This window comes from Hypomesus nipponensis, chromosome 13 (genome assembly GCF_054491055.1).
Source record: "Hypomesus nipponensis isolate SF chromosome 13, ASM5449105v1, whole genome shotgun sequence".
NCBI classification, from domain to species: domain Eukaryota; kingdom Metazoa; phylum Chordata; class Actinopteri; order Osmeriformes; family Osmeridae; genus Hypomesus; species Hypomesus nipponensis.
In genome coordinates, this window is record NC_140373.1 from 1,053,236 (window position 1) to 1,069,248 (window position 16,013).

At 54.4% G+C, this 16,013-nt stretch overlaps 1 protein-coding gene across 1 annotated transcript; it reads right to left on the reverse strand.

The window, feature by feature from the left end:
* Positions 1–16: 16 nt before the first annotated feature.
* On the reverse strand, positions 17–15,653 carry prr12a (proline rich 12a). Its single transcript, XM_084669366.1, has 15 exons — positions 14,757–15,653; positions 12,684–12,841; positions 11,783–11,944; positions 6,633–11,209; positions 6,243–6,473; positions 5,194–5,917; positions 4,427–4,932; positions 4,035–4,151; positions 3,718–3,851; positions 3,171–3,610; positions 2,474–2,593; positions 2,258–2,355; positions 1,717–1,848; positions 1,477–1,572; positions 17–1,288 (listed from the first exon to the last, which is right to left on the reverse strand). Exons 1-15 carry the CDS (start codon positions 14,837–14,839, stop codon positions 1,154–1,156), a joined length of 7,713 nt encoding a protein of 2,570 aa, XP_084525492.1. The 5' UTR covers positions 14,840–15,653; the 3' UTR covers positions 17–1,153.
* Between the last annotated feature and the right edge of the window lie 360 nt (positions 15,654–16,013).

Below are 16,013 nucleotides of genomic sequence, written 5' to 3' on the forward strand. Positions count from 1 at the left end.
ACATTTTAAACGATAGTTTTTGTTCTTTGCAGGTTTTATTTTGTTTCTCAAATACAGGGAGAGTTAATGTACAGAAGAACAAAGACTTTCTCAAGAACTGTACAGTATTTACACAAAGACTTTTAGCAGGAAAACAAGATTGTTTCCAAAATAAGTAATAGTATGCACAAACATCAAACTGATAAAAATGAAGTGACTATTTCCTCTTTAAATATTACTTATTTATAACCTTTCCCACTTAAAGGGAACTGGATATTGTTATGCCTTTATGTTTTCTTTGCACCTGCGTGTTTCTGATGAATGAACTAAAGCACTACAATGTTTTAGTTTCAAATATACTTTTCCCATTTCTCATTTTACAGTCATAGTTACATTATTTCCTCAAAATGCTTGACTCTTTTCTTTTCTTGTTTTTATAATTTTGTTTTTACAGAAGAGGAAGACAGTTCCGATATGTGGATGTGAGATTGTATTTATAACCTGCGAAAAATGTTATTTAAAATGCTAGGGCAGCATCCCAGCGCATGTGAGAGTTTATGTTAAAAACCTCATATAAATAATAAAAATGTGTTCATATATTACCCCAGTCCCCTGGTGCTGCCAGTTAATGAACAGTTTGGAAGCTCCCCCTTGCAGGGACCAGTCCTTGTACACACAATGCTCACTTTTCATTCGGTTTTCAAAAGCATTCTCACCCCTTGTCCTCTTTAAAAGCCGCTCGCTAACGCTAAAAGTCTTTTCAAAAAAATAATTTATGTAAAAACTAAACAGTAACAGGTTTTTTTCCTCCCCCACTGAACCATCGTCAAGACAACGGTTATATGATGTCTGCCACTGCTAGGGGGACTTGGTGCAAGCTCTCGTCTTCCTTCTGTGACCTTTCACCTCCTATCGTGATTGGTCAGTTTCCTTCTTGACCAGCCAATGGCGGCGACCTCCAGGCCCGGTGAAGTTATCTCACCAATCAAGACATTGTGATTCTATTATTGTGGCCGCTGAACGAAGCCAAGGTCCCTAGAGGTCATGGGTCACAACCCTTCACTGAGAAGGCTTCCACCAGTCCTCTTCCTCTAACAGCACAGAGGGGTCCTGCTCATCTACGGTCCTGGGGCCCTACGTCCCCCTCCCTCCCCCTCCTCCTTCCCTGGGGGCGTCAGGGCTGGGTGCTGAGAGACAGCAGCTCGACGAAGGAGTTGAACAGCGTGTCCAGCCAGCTCTGGTTGGCCATGCAGCGCTGAACCACCTCCTCCTGGCCTGGATCTTCTGCTGCCTGCTCAATGCTGTGGGTCTGCAGCACACACACACACACACACACACGTTAAGACACATCATATACACAAAGCCTGGGGTGGTGTTGTAACAGACTGGAGTCATACGCGGGACACGACCGTGATGAGGAGGTGAGTGACAGGCAGTGAGGGTGTGTGTGGCTGAGAGCGTACAGGAGAGGGAGCCCCCTGGCTCAGTGACCCTCACCTCCTTCTTGCAGTGCAGGAAGGTGTGGTATTTATAGTGATGCAGGGAGTGGTACAGGCTGTACAGTCTGCATGACGCGGTTGACAGTTTAAGGTCCTGAAAAAGAGAGACAGGAAATATAATTATATCCAGGATTCAGTTAAATAAATCAAATACACATTATTTAGATTTATTATATTTGAAAACTCTGCAATACAGAGTGCTCATGTGGTAATGAGCCCATTAACCACACACACACACCTGTGGTTTGGGCAGGGTCTTCTTGACTCTGTTGAGGGTCTTGCGGTTGTAGGCGTCTCCGCTGAGGCGTAGCCTGACTGTGCTGGAGTCCAGGGGGTCCGCCGCCATCTGGGGGTACGCATGCAGTGCCTCCTAGAGGGTGGAGGAGAGGGGGAGGAGAGGGTGGAGGAAGAGGGGGAGGAGAGGGGGAGGAGAGGGTGGAGGAGAGGGGGAGGAGAGGGTGGAGGAAGAGGGGGAGGAGAGGGTGGAGGAAGAGGGGGAGGAGAGGGGGAGGAGAGGGGGAGGAGAGGGGGAGGAGGGAGAGAGTGGACGGTGTCAGCGAAGTGACATTGGGGTTGAATTACAGCATCAAAAATGTAACTGCCAAAACCACAAGGGTGTTTCCCTACATACAGCTGGTCACTGAGAACACCAAACCAATCTCAGGGACATCAGCTCACTGGAGACCCTGCTGACAAAGCCTGAATCCATACAGTCATAAGAAGAAAGATAAAGAGACACAGGAGGAGGGAGAGACAGGAAGAGAGAGAGACAGGGTTACCTGGTGTTGAGTGCTCATGTTGACTCTCTTCATCAGCCTCCTCTTCTGTTCGCTGATGATGCTGTCAATCTTCCTCATTGGGGGGAGGTACAGCTCATCTGAACCAATAGAGATTAAGCAACATGAAGTACCGGGATTCATTGGTTAAAATCAAAGACACGCGCTTCTCTCATATCACTCAGTGTGTGAGTGTGTGAAGTGTGTGTTTGTCCTCACCGTCCGTGTCTTCCAGGGCCTGGATCATGTCAGGGTCCAGGGCGGTGCTGACCAGCATCTCCACGTAGCTCCGGAACATCTCCCTCATCGCCCGGTTGTTCACGCCTCCAGACACAGGCACTGCAAGGGGGGAGGAGGAGGGGTTACACACACACACACACACACATTACACACATGTACAACACACAGATATATACACATAGATAAACACACCCCACACACAAGAGATTCTTAAAAACACATCCCTATCGGGATCAGTTTATGTAAACCCTAACTTTCATCAAACTTCACATAATTTTTTTTTTTTAAAAGATCTCTGAAGAAAAAACTATAGCTTGTGTACAAGTTGACCAAAAATGTAGTAGCTAAACACAGACTGATCTTCACAGCCACCTAAGACCAGTGTTTCAGACAGCCTTCACGTCTCTCTCCTACTCGCTATGGTAACCAGAGACTAAGGGGAGTCTGGCTGAAACTGCTGTCTCCAGGACATTAGGATCCAGACAGCTTGTTAGTTTCAGCACCGACCAAGCAGTTAGATTGAGTGTAACACACAAAAACAAAAGCATGAAATTCCCTCTCGCAGAAGTGCGAACGAGCTATGAAACTAAATGGCTTGTCGCTCGCAATCAGATTAAATAACCCTTTATCTGCCCCCAGGCGGGGGAAACACGACTGACACAAAATGGCGACTCACTTTCGTCCTCGCTGGCTGCCTCCTCTGACGACTCAGACTCAGACGATGACGGCCTCTCATTCAGCCACCTCTTCCTCTTCTTGGGCGGCGGTTCTGCCTTCACCTTGGCCGGCTTGGCCTTGGGGGGCTTTTCAGCTTTCTTCTCCACCACCCTCCTCTCCTCCCTGACCTTTCCTCGCTCCGCCGCCCTTCTCTCCTCCATCGGCTCCGGGTCTGGCTGAACCTTCTTCTCCTTAGCTTTCATGGCAGCCGCTGCCTTCTCTCTCTGCTCCCTGGCCCTGGTCCTGTCCCGGGCCTCTCGCTGGACCGGCTCCCTGGCCCTGGTCCTGTCCCGGGCCTCCCTGGGGACTAGCTCCCTGGCCGGGACGCCCTCCTCCGCCTCCACTCGGGCCGGGGCCTGGGAGCTGGGGGGGGACGCCATCCTGGGGGGAGCTTGTCTTCTGGAGGAGGAAGGGGAGGGGGAAGATGTTTAGAGGCAGCTGGGCTTGCAAGCTCTAACCCTAAGGTAGAACAGGTGAGAGAGGTGGTACAGGTGACAGGTGGGTACCTCAGGGTCGGGGCGACGCGATGCCAAGGTCTTCGTGAGCACACTCTCACATAGTCCTTTTTGTTGACGTTCTCCAGGAACTTCACGTAGAGACGCTGGTACCGGCGCTTAGCGTCTCCAAAGTAGCCCAGATACTAAGAAAGGAAGAACAGACATGTTGACACACTTTCATACCCAGACAGACATGATATCTAGAATCGCTGCCAGTTTTAAGTTAAAGCTGTCAAATCAGACTGAACGAGATTTTGGATAACGGAGAAACTCTGTGAACCGTCTATGACCAACAGACAGATGTCTAGACAGACAGACAGACTCACGTTGCTGGTGGCACAGAACTGCCTCTGGCCGTCCTTGATCTCTGGGCTGAACTTCTGCAGCAGAGCCTTCTGGACTCTCCAGATGGGGGGAGGCTCTCGTCCGGTCTGCAGCGCCATCTGGACCCGGAGGAGGGGAGGAGGGGGGAGGGAGGAAAGGAGAGGAGAGGGAGAGAGAGGAGAGGGGGAAGAGAGGGAGAGGAGGAGAAAAGGAGAGGGGGGAAAACATAATGTCTTATAAGAACTTGTGTGCTTAAAAAATACCTTTAAACAGTTTAGTGGGTTCACTATCATTTCCCATAGAGTATGGTGCTACACTGTGGAGGAATGGTGGAAGATTTGGCTAGTGACGTAAATTGTTGTCATTTCCAAAAACACACAAGACACACACGCACCTTCAGAGTCCGGATGTCCTCCACGCGAACGACAAACTCGTCTCTCTCCCGGAAGATGCCCTCCCCTCCACTCTCGCTCTCGTCCTCCTCACTTTCACCCACGATGGCCGCATCCTCCTGCTTCTTGGCCAGGTGCAGGGAGGTCACCTGAGGGGGCGGGGGCTCCTCGGGGGAAGCGGGGGGCTCCGGGGAGGGCTGGGGGGACTCCCGGGCCGGGGGCGGGGGAGTGAGGGCACGAGGGGGGGAGGGAGGAGGGGGAGGAGTGGAGGAGGACGGTGGGAGGGTGGCGGGAGGTGGAGGAGAGGGGATGGAGGGGGGGAGGGGGCTGGGGGATGGAGACTTCTGCTCCTGTTGTGGTTCCTCACGAGGTGGGAGAGGCGAGGGGAGGGAGAGGGGGGGGAGGGGGGAGTGGGAGGGGGAGGAAGACGGGGCGGGGGAGGGGGGCGCTGGGGGGGAGGAGGACGGGGTGGGGGAGGAGGGAGACAAGGGGGGCTCTGGTTGGGACGCTGGGAAAAAAAGAAATATAAAACTAAATCTGTTAACTAGTCTTTTTGAAGAAGGGTTAGGATACATCACCATTTATACTTTGCTTTGGATGAAAGCATCACCAAAATTAATGAAATATTAATGTTATTTTATGTAATGTATTAAAAATTGCATTTTTTGTAATAAACTAAGCAAAAATGCTACAATAAATGGAACCATGAAGTGGGTTGTGACATTAACGCTGTGTGGAGCAGATCTGAAACAAGGTCTCTGGGCCGAACCTTCCAGCTCGGGAGCTCCGAGCGTTTCCATGTCCGGCTCTTCTTCCTCCGTCTCCTTCCTTTCCTCTTCCTCCTCCTCCCTGCCTCCCATCTGCCTCTCTTCCTCCTCTTCCTCCTCCTCCTGCCTCCTGTCTTCTCTCTGCAGCACGGCCGGCTCGGCAGAGGGGGGCTGGGTGTGGGGCGTGTGTGAGGGGGGCTGGGGGCTGAGAGTGGGGGGCTGCAGGGTGGGGGTCAGTGGCTCTTGCTGCTGGGGGGCCGGGGGCGGGGTGGGCAGGGTGGGGGCCAGCTGCTGGGGGGCCAGGGGAGGCGGGGGAGGGGGCGGCAGGGTGGAGGGGATCTGAGGGGTGTCGTAGAGGGCAGAGATGGCTGAGGAGATACTCTTCTGGAGGTCCTGGTTCTTCCCCACAGAGTCCTCCTCGTCTGACGAGAAGGAGGGCAGGGTCTCCAGGTTCCTCTTCAGCTCGTCGTCCAGACGCTTGCAGGGGCTGGGGCAGCCCCCCAGGGCCAGGCCTCCGTTCCCCTCGCCATCGCCAAACGGCGGCGGGGGCGGAGGCGGGGCTGGAGACAGGGGGCGGAGCCCCCCGGGTTTGCAGGGTGAGGATTGGCCGTTGCCAGGCTCCATTCCGGGGGGCATGTCCAGTCCAGGAGGCCTCTTGCCTGACTTGAGGAAGTCCAGGAAGGAAGCCATGAACGCACCCCGGCTCTCTGAGTCCTTCTCATCCCCCTGGGAGGGAGGGAGAGAGGGAGGGAGGGAGGGAGGGAGGGAGGGAGGGAGGGAGGGAGGGAGGGAGGGAGGGAGGGAGGGAGGGAGGGAGGGAGGGAGGGAGGGAGGGAGGGAGGGAGGGAGGGAGGGAGGGAGGGAGGGAGGGAGGGAGGGAGGGAGGGGGCAAGAAAGGTTAAAATAAAGAGAACATGTATCCATGTCTGTCTGTGATAGGAATAAAGTCACATTGCAAATGTCCATGACCAGATCAACCACCCTCCCTCCCTCCATCTCACCCTCCCTCTCCCACTTTCCATCCCTCCATCTCACTTTCCCTCCCTCTCACCCTTCCGTCCATTGCCTCCCCGTCCGTTCCGTCGTTCATCATCTGGTTTTTCTGCTTGTTCTTGTCCTGGTTCCTGGCAGGGGCATCCCCTCCGCAGGGGGCCCCGGGGCTGAGGCCCAAAGAGGGGGCCGAGCCCACGGAGCCGTCCGACAGCGCGGGGTCGGTCCCGGACAGGGAGTCGGACCTCAGAAGGGCGTCAGTCCCAGACAGGGTGCCAACCGGGAGCTTGATCTGGGACAGACACACGGTCACTCTTAGCAACTCTCTGGTGCCACTACTCTTTACATTACTGTAGCTATGCTACTGCTGTCAACACTGTCAATTATCTGTGTATAGGCTAGTCCTCCAGACACTGGTCCAGCCTATCCCAGAATCCCAAGCGAAGCTTACCTTCAGAGGTGGTATAGGCTCATGCTGCTGCTGGCCTTGGTGGAGCTGATGTTGATGTTGTTGTTGATGTTGTTGTTGTTGATTGAGGTGATGGAGTGGCTCCTGCTCCTTCCCTCCCATCTCCATAAACATATCTTCTCTCCTCCCCCCTCTCCCCCTGCCTCCCCTGCCCCTCCCCCTCCGCCCGTCCACGCCACCAAACCCTCCCGCCCCTGCTACCCCCACCCCCACCCCCGCCCCTCCTGCTCCCCCCATCTCTCCCATCATCCGGTGGGCCGTGGGAGGCTCCGGCATGGGCCGGATGCGAGGCCGGCCCCGGGGCCTCGGGGGTCCCTCTCTCTTGGGCTTGGTGGGCTTCCTGCCCCTCTTCCTGGGCCCATCCTGGGGCAGGAGGGGTGGGGGTCCCAGAGACTGGTAACCGGACGAGTGGTAGAAGTCTAAGTCTCCCATCAGGGGGCTGAGGGCCCCCCCTCCCCCCGGCTTCCTGCAGCTGGACACGAGGTCGGGCAGCAGGTCCGGCAGGCGGCGGCTGTTCAGGCGGATGTCGGCCGGCTGGTCGGCCTTGTCCTCGTCGTCCTCGAACTCGTACTCCTGAGCATAGCTCTTCTTGGGCAGGGTGTTGGGGTCGCGCCGCTCCTTCAGCAGGTGGAAGGAGCTGGACTTGAGAAGCTTCTTGGGCCGGGAGGAGCAGAAGATGGGAGAGGTGAGTCCCCCGGACCCCACCCCCCCACCGCCTCCGGGGCCGGACGAGAGCTTCCCTCCGGTGCTGTTTGGCCCGGTCCCGCCCATGCCCATACCCTGCGACTGGATCAGACCCAGCTGCTCGGTGTTGACGGTGGAGGGCAGCTCGTGGCTCTTCAGGGAGTCCAGGTCCAGGTGCATGGGGTTGTTCCCAGGTTCAGACATGCCATGGCAGTATTGCCCGTACCCTTGATCACCTCCGTGATGCCCCATCAGGTCATACCCTCCTCCTGCTCCTGCTCCTCCTCCGCCCTGCGCTCCTTTCATCCCCTCCAGGCCCTCCTGCCCTCCCTGGCCCTCGCTCATCTCCTCCTGGCCCGGCCCGGACCCTCCCGCACAACTGGACTTGTAGTCGTCGGAGCAGAACATGTCCTCCATCCCTGGAAAGAAGGATCGGTCCTCATCCTGGAGGAGGGAGTCTGGGAAGCAGATGGAGGTCAGGGGGACGAAGCGGTTGCTCTGCTGGCCGGGGCCGCTCTTCTCCCCAGGGCTGTACTGGTGCTGGTCCCCCCCCTGCTGCTGGGCCATGGGGCCCTGCTGGGGCGGCAGCTGGGAGGAGTGGGGCTCGTTCTGCTGCTGGGCGTGCGACGAGGCGGAGGGGGGGCCCATGTGGTGGCTGTGCGAGTGGTGGGAGTGGGATTGTTGGTGGTGGGAGTTGGGGTGCTGTTGTTGTTGTTGTTGCTGTTGTTGTTGTGGGTGGTGCTGGGAGAGATGGTGCATGTGCGAAGGCGTGGCGAGGCCCATGTCGGGCTCAGACAGGAAGGAGTGGAGCTCCGAGGCGGAGTGTTGCTGCGGGTGGTGGTGAGAGGGGTGTCTCTGCTCCTGCTGTCTGTGACGCTCTCCACCTCCACCGCCTCTCCCTCTTCCTCCTCCCCCTCCTCCTCCTCCTCCTCCCCCTCTCCTCTCTTCCACTCCTCCGTCAGTGCTAGAGGTCTGAGACAGGGAGCGCTCCAGCATGTCCAGGGACGACACCACCGAGCCCTGCTTGGCCTGGCTCTGGTCCTGCTGCCCGTGGCTGTAGTGGGCCGCTGCGGCCTCCAGAGCCTGGGACTGGAGTTGCAGCTGCAGCTGGGACGCCTGGCTCTGAGGCTGGGAAGCCTGGCTCTGAGGCTGGGACCCATGTTTGCCAGAACTGTTCATCCTCCCTCCGGCTCCCTCCATCATTCCTTGCTGGCTCACAGGGTGCTGCTGTTGGTGGCCCTCCATCTTGTTGCGGGTGGTGTGAGACAGCACAGACTGGAGCAGGTGCGGGGGCTGGCGGGACTGGTCGGTGGGAGAGTCCATCATGGAGGCCGAAGCCTGGGCCTGGGAGTGCTGCTGCTGCCCGGCCTCAGGGGTCTTCCGTGGGTAGGCCAGCTCCGGACGCTCCTTCTTCTGCAGCTCCATCTGGCCGTGGGACCGCAGGTGGCCGTGTGATGACACGTGCTGCAGTGCATGCTGGGAGTACATGTCTCCCCGCCCGTAGTGCACCACCGAACCCAGGTTGTCGTGGTGATGGAGGTGGCCCTGCTCAGATCCGCCCCTCCCTCCACTGTTCCTGCTGTTCCGATCGTTCCTCTGTTGCTGCTGCTGCTGTTGATGTTGTTGCTGCTGCTGCTGCTGCTGCTGCTGCTGTTGTTGTTGTTGATGCTGCTGTTGTTGATGTTGCTGTTGTTGTTGGTGTTGTTGTTGCTTTTTCAGCGACATCTCCAACTGGTTGTCCAAGCCTGCAGTACCAGCCCCGGTGTTAGAGGTGGCGCTGTGGGTGCGGATCACGCTCTGCAGGTGGTACCTCTCCTCGGAGCTCTTGCTCATCTCGTACGACAGCCCCTTGCCCGGGTCGCTGGCGGAGGGGACGGACTGGGCCTGTGGCGCCCCCTGCTGCTGGGACGACTGCTGGGGTTGCTGGGAGTGGTGGTGGGAGGGCGGGGCCTGGGGGGTGGGGCTCGCCTGGGCCTGGAGGAGGTGCTGGATCAGGAAGTCGTCTTCATCGTCCACTTCCTCCTGGGACCGCTGGGAGCCCACCCCCAGCATGGCCTCGGACTTGGCCTTGGAGGAGGAGGGGTGGTAGGACTGGGACTGGGAACGGGGGGCCCTAGAGTCGGGGTACCCCTGGGGGGAGGCCATGAAGGTGGGGGACAGGACCGAGGAGATGTATTTGTTGGAGGCCCCCCCGCCTGGGGACTGGGTGGGGCAGGATGGGGCCGGGGAGTGCAACCCTGGACGGATGGTCCCAGAGTTACCGGAGGGAGAGGGGCTGGAGTCTGGGATGTGGTACGATCCTCCTCCACTTCCTCCTCCTCCTCCTCTCTCATTGGCCATACTACCCCCGGCTCCTCCTCCTCCTCCTGAACCAGAGTTCCCACTTCCTGCATTACCACTTCCGCCTCCGGATGTCCCGCCCCCTGACGATCCCCCCGACCTCAAAAGGGCAGGGGAGTGGCCTGGGGCGCCGTATCCTAGCGACGGGCTGCCCGCCCCACCCAGCGAGGACGGGAGGGAGCCATAGGCGGAGTCAGAGGCGTAAACGTCGGACGAGTACGACTGGCTTCGTCCCCCCAGACCTCCGTAGCCTTTCCCCCCAGTCCCAGAGCTCAGATCCTGGGCTTGAGGGGAGCTGAAGCCCCCATAGGACTGAGGGAGGTGGGACGTGGGGGGCTGGTTGGGGGAGTAGGACTGGGCTTGCTGCTGGGGGGGGGTCTGGCCGGTGAGGGCTGCGGAGGGGGTCTTGACGGAAGCCACTGGGGACCCGTAGCCAGAGAGGCAAGACTTGGGGAGGGACTGGGGGGCGGATGTGGACGAGGCAGGGGGGGGTTGTTGCTGCTGCTGGGGGGCCGGGGGAGGGGGCGCCGGCTGGGGCGGAGGCTGCTGTCTGGAGGGGGCCGAGGTGGAGCTGGATATGGAGTTGGAGGGATGGGCCCCCGATGCGGACGAGGAGGAAGAGGAAGTGGAGGAGGTGGAGGAGGCTGAGGGGGGGGTGTGGGGGGTCCGGGAGGACGAGGCAGAGTTGGCCGAGGAGTACCCGCTGCTGGAGCTACTCTTGGAGGCTTTCCCTGCCCCACCGGAGGAGGAGGAGGTGTAGGGGGGCTGGATGATGGGGCGGTACTGCTCGGTGCGAGAGGAGGCCTTGTGGTCGGAGGAAGGGCTCGGTTCTCCCAGCGGGCTGCAGGCCAGGCCTGCGTGTCGGTGCTGGGACAGCTGCTGGTAGCTGGCTCCGGCACAGCTCAGGTAGTGCTGCAGGGAGTGGGCTGCAGACGAGGACAGCTGGGACTGGGACGGCGTGGGCCGCTGGTAGTGCTTGATAACGCTGTCCTGTCGAGGAACCGCTCGCTCCTGGGCTGAGTTGGACTGAGCCTGAGCTTGCGCCTGGGCCTGGGCCTGGGCCTGCGCCTGGGCTTGGGCTTGGGCCTGCGCCTGCGCTTGGGCTGAGGAGAACACTGACGCGTTGTACAACTGGGAGGACTGGTCCTGCAGCTGGGACGAGAGCAGGTTGAACTGGTGCGACTGGAGGTGGCGGGCGGAGGACGCCTGGGCGGACGAGGCTCCGCTGGGGTCCTGTCCACCCCGGTAGGCTCCGGCGGGGCCCTGGGAGGACAGCAGCCGGTCGAACCCCAGGCTGGCCTGGGAGGGGGGCTTGATATGGAGCAGGGGGTCGTGAGGGGACAGGAGGCCGTTGGAAGTGGGGCTGAAGGTGGGCGTGTCTTGGAGGGAGAGGGAGGGGGTCACCGTGGGGAAGGAGCGGCTGGAGAAGGAGGCTGGGTGTTGATAGGCCGAGAGGGCTGAGGAGGAGGGGAAGGAGCCGGAGCCGGGTAGCGCCCCGGAGATGAAGAGCTCTGCTGGAGCCGGAGTATGCATCGCTGAGGAGAAGAGAGGGGAGAGAGAGGGGGGGGGGGCGGGAGAGAGAGAGAGGGGGGCGGAGAGAGAGGGGGGGGGGGGCGGAGAGAGAGAGAGGGGGGCGGAGAGAGAGGGGGGGGGCGGAGAGAGAGAGAGGGGGCGGAGAGAGAGGGGGGGGGGCGGAGAGAGAGAGGGGGCAGAGAGAGAGGGGGGGCGGACAGAGAGAGAGAGGGGGGCAGAGAGAGAGAGGGGGCAGAGAGAGAGGGGGGGCAGAGAGATAAGGCAATAATCAATTAAAAATCTATGCAATCTGTCAAACTCAACAGAGGAACTGACAAACATGACAATAACTGTGCTGATTTTTCTCCCTGGTAATCAGAGGGTTTGAGAGCACACAAAAGACACCCAGAAGACCAACTAACTAAAGGATAATAATACAATAACTCAAGAATAAACCACAGCTGTCTACATCTGCAACCAACAGGCATGGACCCCCAACACACACACACACACACACACGAACAGCAAATGTCATATTGACTTATGTCCCTGTTTAAATGTCAACACGTTCTAACGTAGATCTGCACCAAGCCCACCTGTCTGCCAGGATGGCGTGCGGAACTGGGAGAGCAGGGAGGAGGCGGAAGGCGGGGGCTGGGGTCCACGAGACTCCAGAGCAGAGATCAGGTTCATAACGGAGGCGTCCGGACCGGAGGGGCTGGCATGGTGCAGCCCAGTGTCAAACAGCCCAGACAGACCTGGGAGTCAAACACAACAGGGGATTTAGAAGGCATTCCCGATAAGAGTAATAAATGTGCTCCTTTACCAGACCCTTTGATCCAAAGGGACGTACAGGGGAGGGATTTGAATCTGCTCTTGATCTGCAGTCAAAAGCTTTAGAGCTGAACTCTACTACCTACTCACTCTTCAACGCTCTGACGGGGGCTTAAGTTACGGTCACGACATTCTTACTTTTATGATTTAGGTGGAAGAGGATTTGGGATTTGTAGCTAGAGCTGAATCATCACACTTTGATGAGACTAGTGAACTGGGCATCAGAGGACAGAGTATGATGCACTCCCACACATACACCTTGAGAGAGAGAGAGAGAGAGAGACAGACAGACAGACAGAGAGAGAGAGAGAGAGAGAGAGAGAGAGAGAGAGACAGACAGAGACAGAGACAGAGGGAGACAAGCAGAGAGGAAAGAGAGAGGAAAGACAGAGAGAGACACAGAGAGAGAGAGGAGAGAGAGCGAGAGAGAGCGAGAGAGAGAGAGAGAGAGAGAGACAGAGAGAGATGTTCTTATAGGCCAATGGTATTAAAAGAAAATGCAGGTTTCCAAACACTGAACGGAATCCCAGCACAGGTTGGAAAAAGATCAATAAACTATGATGTATGTTGTCAGTGGCAACAACCTCAGTCATCCTTCATCCTGACAGCCTATCACAGGCGCAGGTAGTGGCACCTGCATAATGTGAGTGACATTTCTCTCACCCAAACTCCGTCCAGCTGCTCCCCAAGCCCCGCCCTGGCCAGAGCTCCCGGGGTGGTGATTGGTGGCATAGCCCTGCAGAGGGTGTGGTGTGCCGTAGGCTTGGCGATGGAGGAGTTCGGAGTCTGGATGTGAGGATCTGGAACTCCCATACACCAGACTGGAGACAAATGGAGGGCAATTAATCATTGATTAATTCATTTCACTTAACGATTTGCATAATTGTTTTTCCTCCAAAAAACAGTGACTCCTTGAAGAAGGCCTGGCGTAGACATTAAAAGATGCAAATTATTGAGCTTATATTGGGCTACATGGATGTCTTGAAACTAACCTGACTTTGTGTGTTACTGAATACTGACAAGCTCCTCAAAATGCAACTGTGGACACAGTTGGTGACATGAAGTACCATTATTGTTAAGATTCCAACTAATTGTTTCATTATAATTAAGGATCAAATCCACTCAACCAGTATCAACGTCTGATTGACACACTGCCTGATACACCCAGAACAGACACGTCTCTATTAAATCCTCCACTGGGTTCATTATGATTGCGTGGGCAATTTAATTTTACTTACTTTAATTTTACTAGATTATAAAAAATTTGCACATGGGTTTGTTGGAAAATTCGGGACTTTCAGAATGATTCCACCATTGATTCATTAAGTAATTGCGAGATGTGTGTTGGATTTATTTGGCTTCGTTTGACCCAAGAAAAATGTATTGGCTTCTCGGGTACAACTTGTACATTTCAGCTGGCAAGGGAGGTGAATTGCTCAGACTATCTCCGGGTTGCAAGCACCAGTCCTGTACTGATGAGCATTGCTAGAGATAGCTAACCATGCTAACTAGCAAGGCCTTGCAAAGACGCAGAATGCTTTTATAGGCTATCGAGCAGTCGCATATGACTTAATATGTATCTATTCAATAAGCAATCACTAGAACAATGTTTTAATATGAATATTGTTAAGCTAGCTTGTTGGCTCATAAAGAAAGCCCAGTCAATACGACTCGTTACTTAGCTATAACAAGACAGCTAGTAGCGTACGGACCCTACTACGGTGTAGCATGAACAATCAAAGGCCTTGGCTTGCGTCTTCGCACAGCCACGATTTGAAGCTGTTGGGTTTTTTTTTTTTGTAAAAAAAAAAAAAAAATCAATGCTAATACACGTGGGTTTATACCATCCTAATTTCCTGCGGACATAGGTACAGGTGCAGGACCATTATTAGTTTAAACCATGTAGCTAGTGGTTAACTAGCTCGCTAGTGCTAGCTATTAGCTTCCAGACTGAATTTCTGTATTCGTGAGTTAACTCATAACATAATTCAAGTGGCATTTTTTTCCTTCTAGCTTGCTCGGCATAATGATGATGATGAATAATTTGCATTCGGGAAAATGTAGATGCAAAGCATTTTAATCATGCAAAATAGGTTATGTCATAGTAGCCAGTGCATTTGTTGATGAATGGTCTTGCAGGCAGACATCGCGATAGCATCCGGCCCTGGTCGTTCCACAATGTAACATTTAAACAGCAGACCTATTCCCCATATAAGGCTGTTACTTTGTAACTAAATAAACGGGTTTAATTAGATTTTTACCCAATTGTGCTGTCATGGCCAAAGTTGCGTGAACATGTTGGGACATTAAAATATATTTCACCCAATCAACCTGTTAATCTACCTGTATTGGAAAAAGGCCAGTCGAAATGACAAAGGCAATATGAGAGACACTAATGATAACTCCCCTAAATGGACCACATTCATGTTCCCCTCCCCCTCTCTCCTCCCTCTCCGGCTCCCTCCCTTCCTACATAAAACCGCGCATTGAGACTGTCAATCGAATTCCATGCATTTTCAAGAGACTATCCCCCACCCCGCCCACCCCCACGACACGCACACCACTTGATCAGTGTTCATAATAATACTACCATCCAGTAATCTGGGTGACAACGCGAGGCTGTCAATAGGAAGAATAGCTGTCCAAATTATCTAACGTTAACATATGCGCATATAAATCATACTATAGAATTGAACAGAAATACATATATTAGAGCATGTTGAATAGGATGCTTACCTTGCTTTAGCCGATCGCTCGTAACTCCATCCTGCTCCTGCACCCAAATCACCGAACCCTGTTCCCGGGTAATTTCTATCCATTGATGAGATATGTGTGACACTGACCGAAGCGACGAGGAGCCGGATTTGTAACAGACTGTCGGGGAATCCGTCTTCCCCGTTATAGATTTAAGACTATTTTCCCCGTTTCATAAGCAAGTCCCCGAGAGTGGAAAACAGCATGTTGAAAGAGAAATGGAGGAGGAGAAAGCTGGATGAGAAAGAGGGGGGTATAGGGGTGTACTCCAAACACCTCCAAAATTACTCTTTCTCCTTGGCTAGAATTCCTCCAATTATCATTTCCACAAATGTAAATTCCAAACGAAACCATGCACAAACATGATAACGTTTTTACCGGTGATCGATAAATTGATAATAAACATCTGATCAAACGCGTCCTTCCCTGCCGCCTCTCTCTCCTCCCCTTTCTTTACTTTTGCTACGGAGCAATTACCACGATCGGAAAGATTGGTTTCGATAGGATGCGTTTGTTGCAAATAATCTTGGCGTTGAAACAAGAATAATCTCCGAAACCAAAAATCGTGATTTTTCTGCCATGCAAAAGCCTTCCCACCCCAAAATTGTTCTGGGCTAGCAGATGCTAGCTAGCCCTGTCGACGCATCAAAATAAAACTGGGTTGCTATTTTAAAGCTTGCTTCCCTCGTTCCAGCTCTTTTAGCATTAGAAAATGAATTTCAACGACGATGTACCGCGATCTAAGTAAACGTTAACCGTGATCAAAATCAACAAAGACGGTCAAAAGAGAGTAGGCCTCGTTTTTATATTTTTAGTCATTTTCCCCTGAAGACGCCATTTTTGAAGGCGGCTTGCTCGCTCTCTGTACTCCCTCTCCCCTCACTTACATCGTTCAAACACACGCGCAATCTGTCTGTGCTGACCTCCATTCACCGACCCTCAATAGCTTGGCGACAGACAGCGCTGTGGTAAAGCCAGTAAGACTTTCTGTTCACTGGAAAATACAAGAAATACTACATGTGGAAGAAAAAATATTAAAATAACAAAAACGAACGTAATACGTAGATATTTTACAAGCTCACATTCGATGAGATGAGAAATCCATTTTTTATGGATACGTGAATTAATAAAATACATAAACCCCCACATATATTGCTTTATCCTTGGTTAAATATAATAATTTCTCATATTTAGATGACTTTGGAAACAGTTTTCCTTCGTTAAGGGTGCGATATTGCA

What these genes read in the sequence shown, in the direction of transcription:
- prr12a (XM_084669366.1), bottom strand. Translation starts at nt 14,839, where the DNA reads ATGGATAGAAATTACCCGGGAACAGGGTTCGGTGATTTGGGTGCAGGA. An exon ending in GGGAGGCAATGGACGGAAGG is followed by an intron (nt 5,918 to 6,242) that starts GTGAGAGGGAGG and finishes CCTCCCTCCCAG; the next exon opens with GGGGATGAGAAGGACTCAGA. An exon ending in GGCCCTGGAAGACACGGACG is followed by an intron (nt 2,356 to 2,473) that starts GTGAGGACAAAC and finishes CTATTGGTTCAG; the next exon opens with ATGAGCTGTACCTCCCCCCA.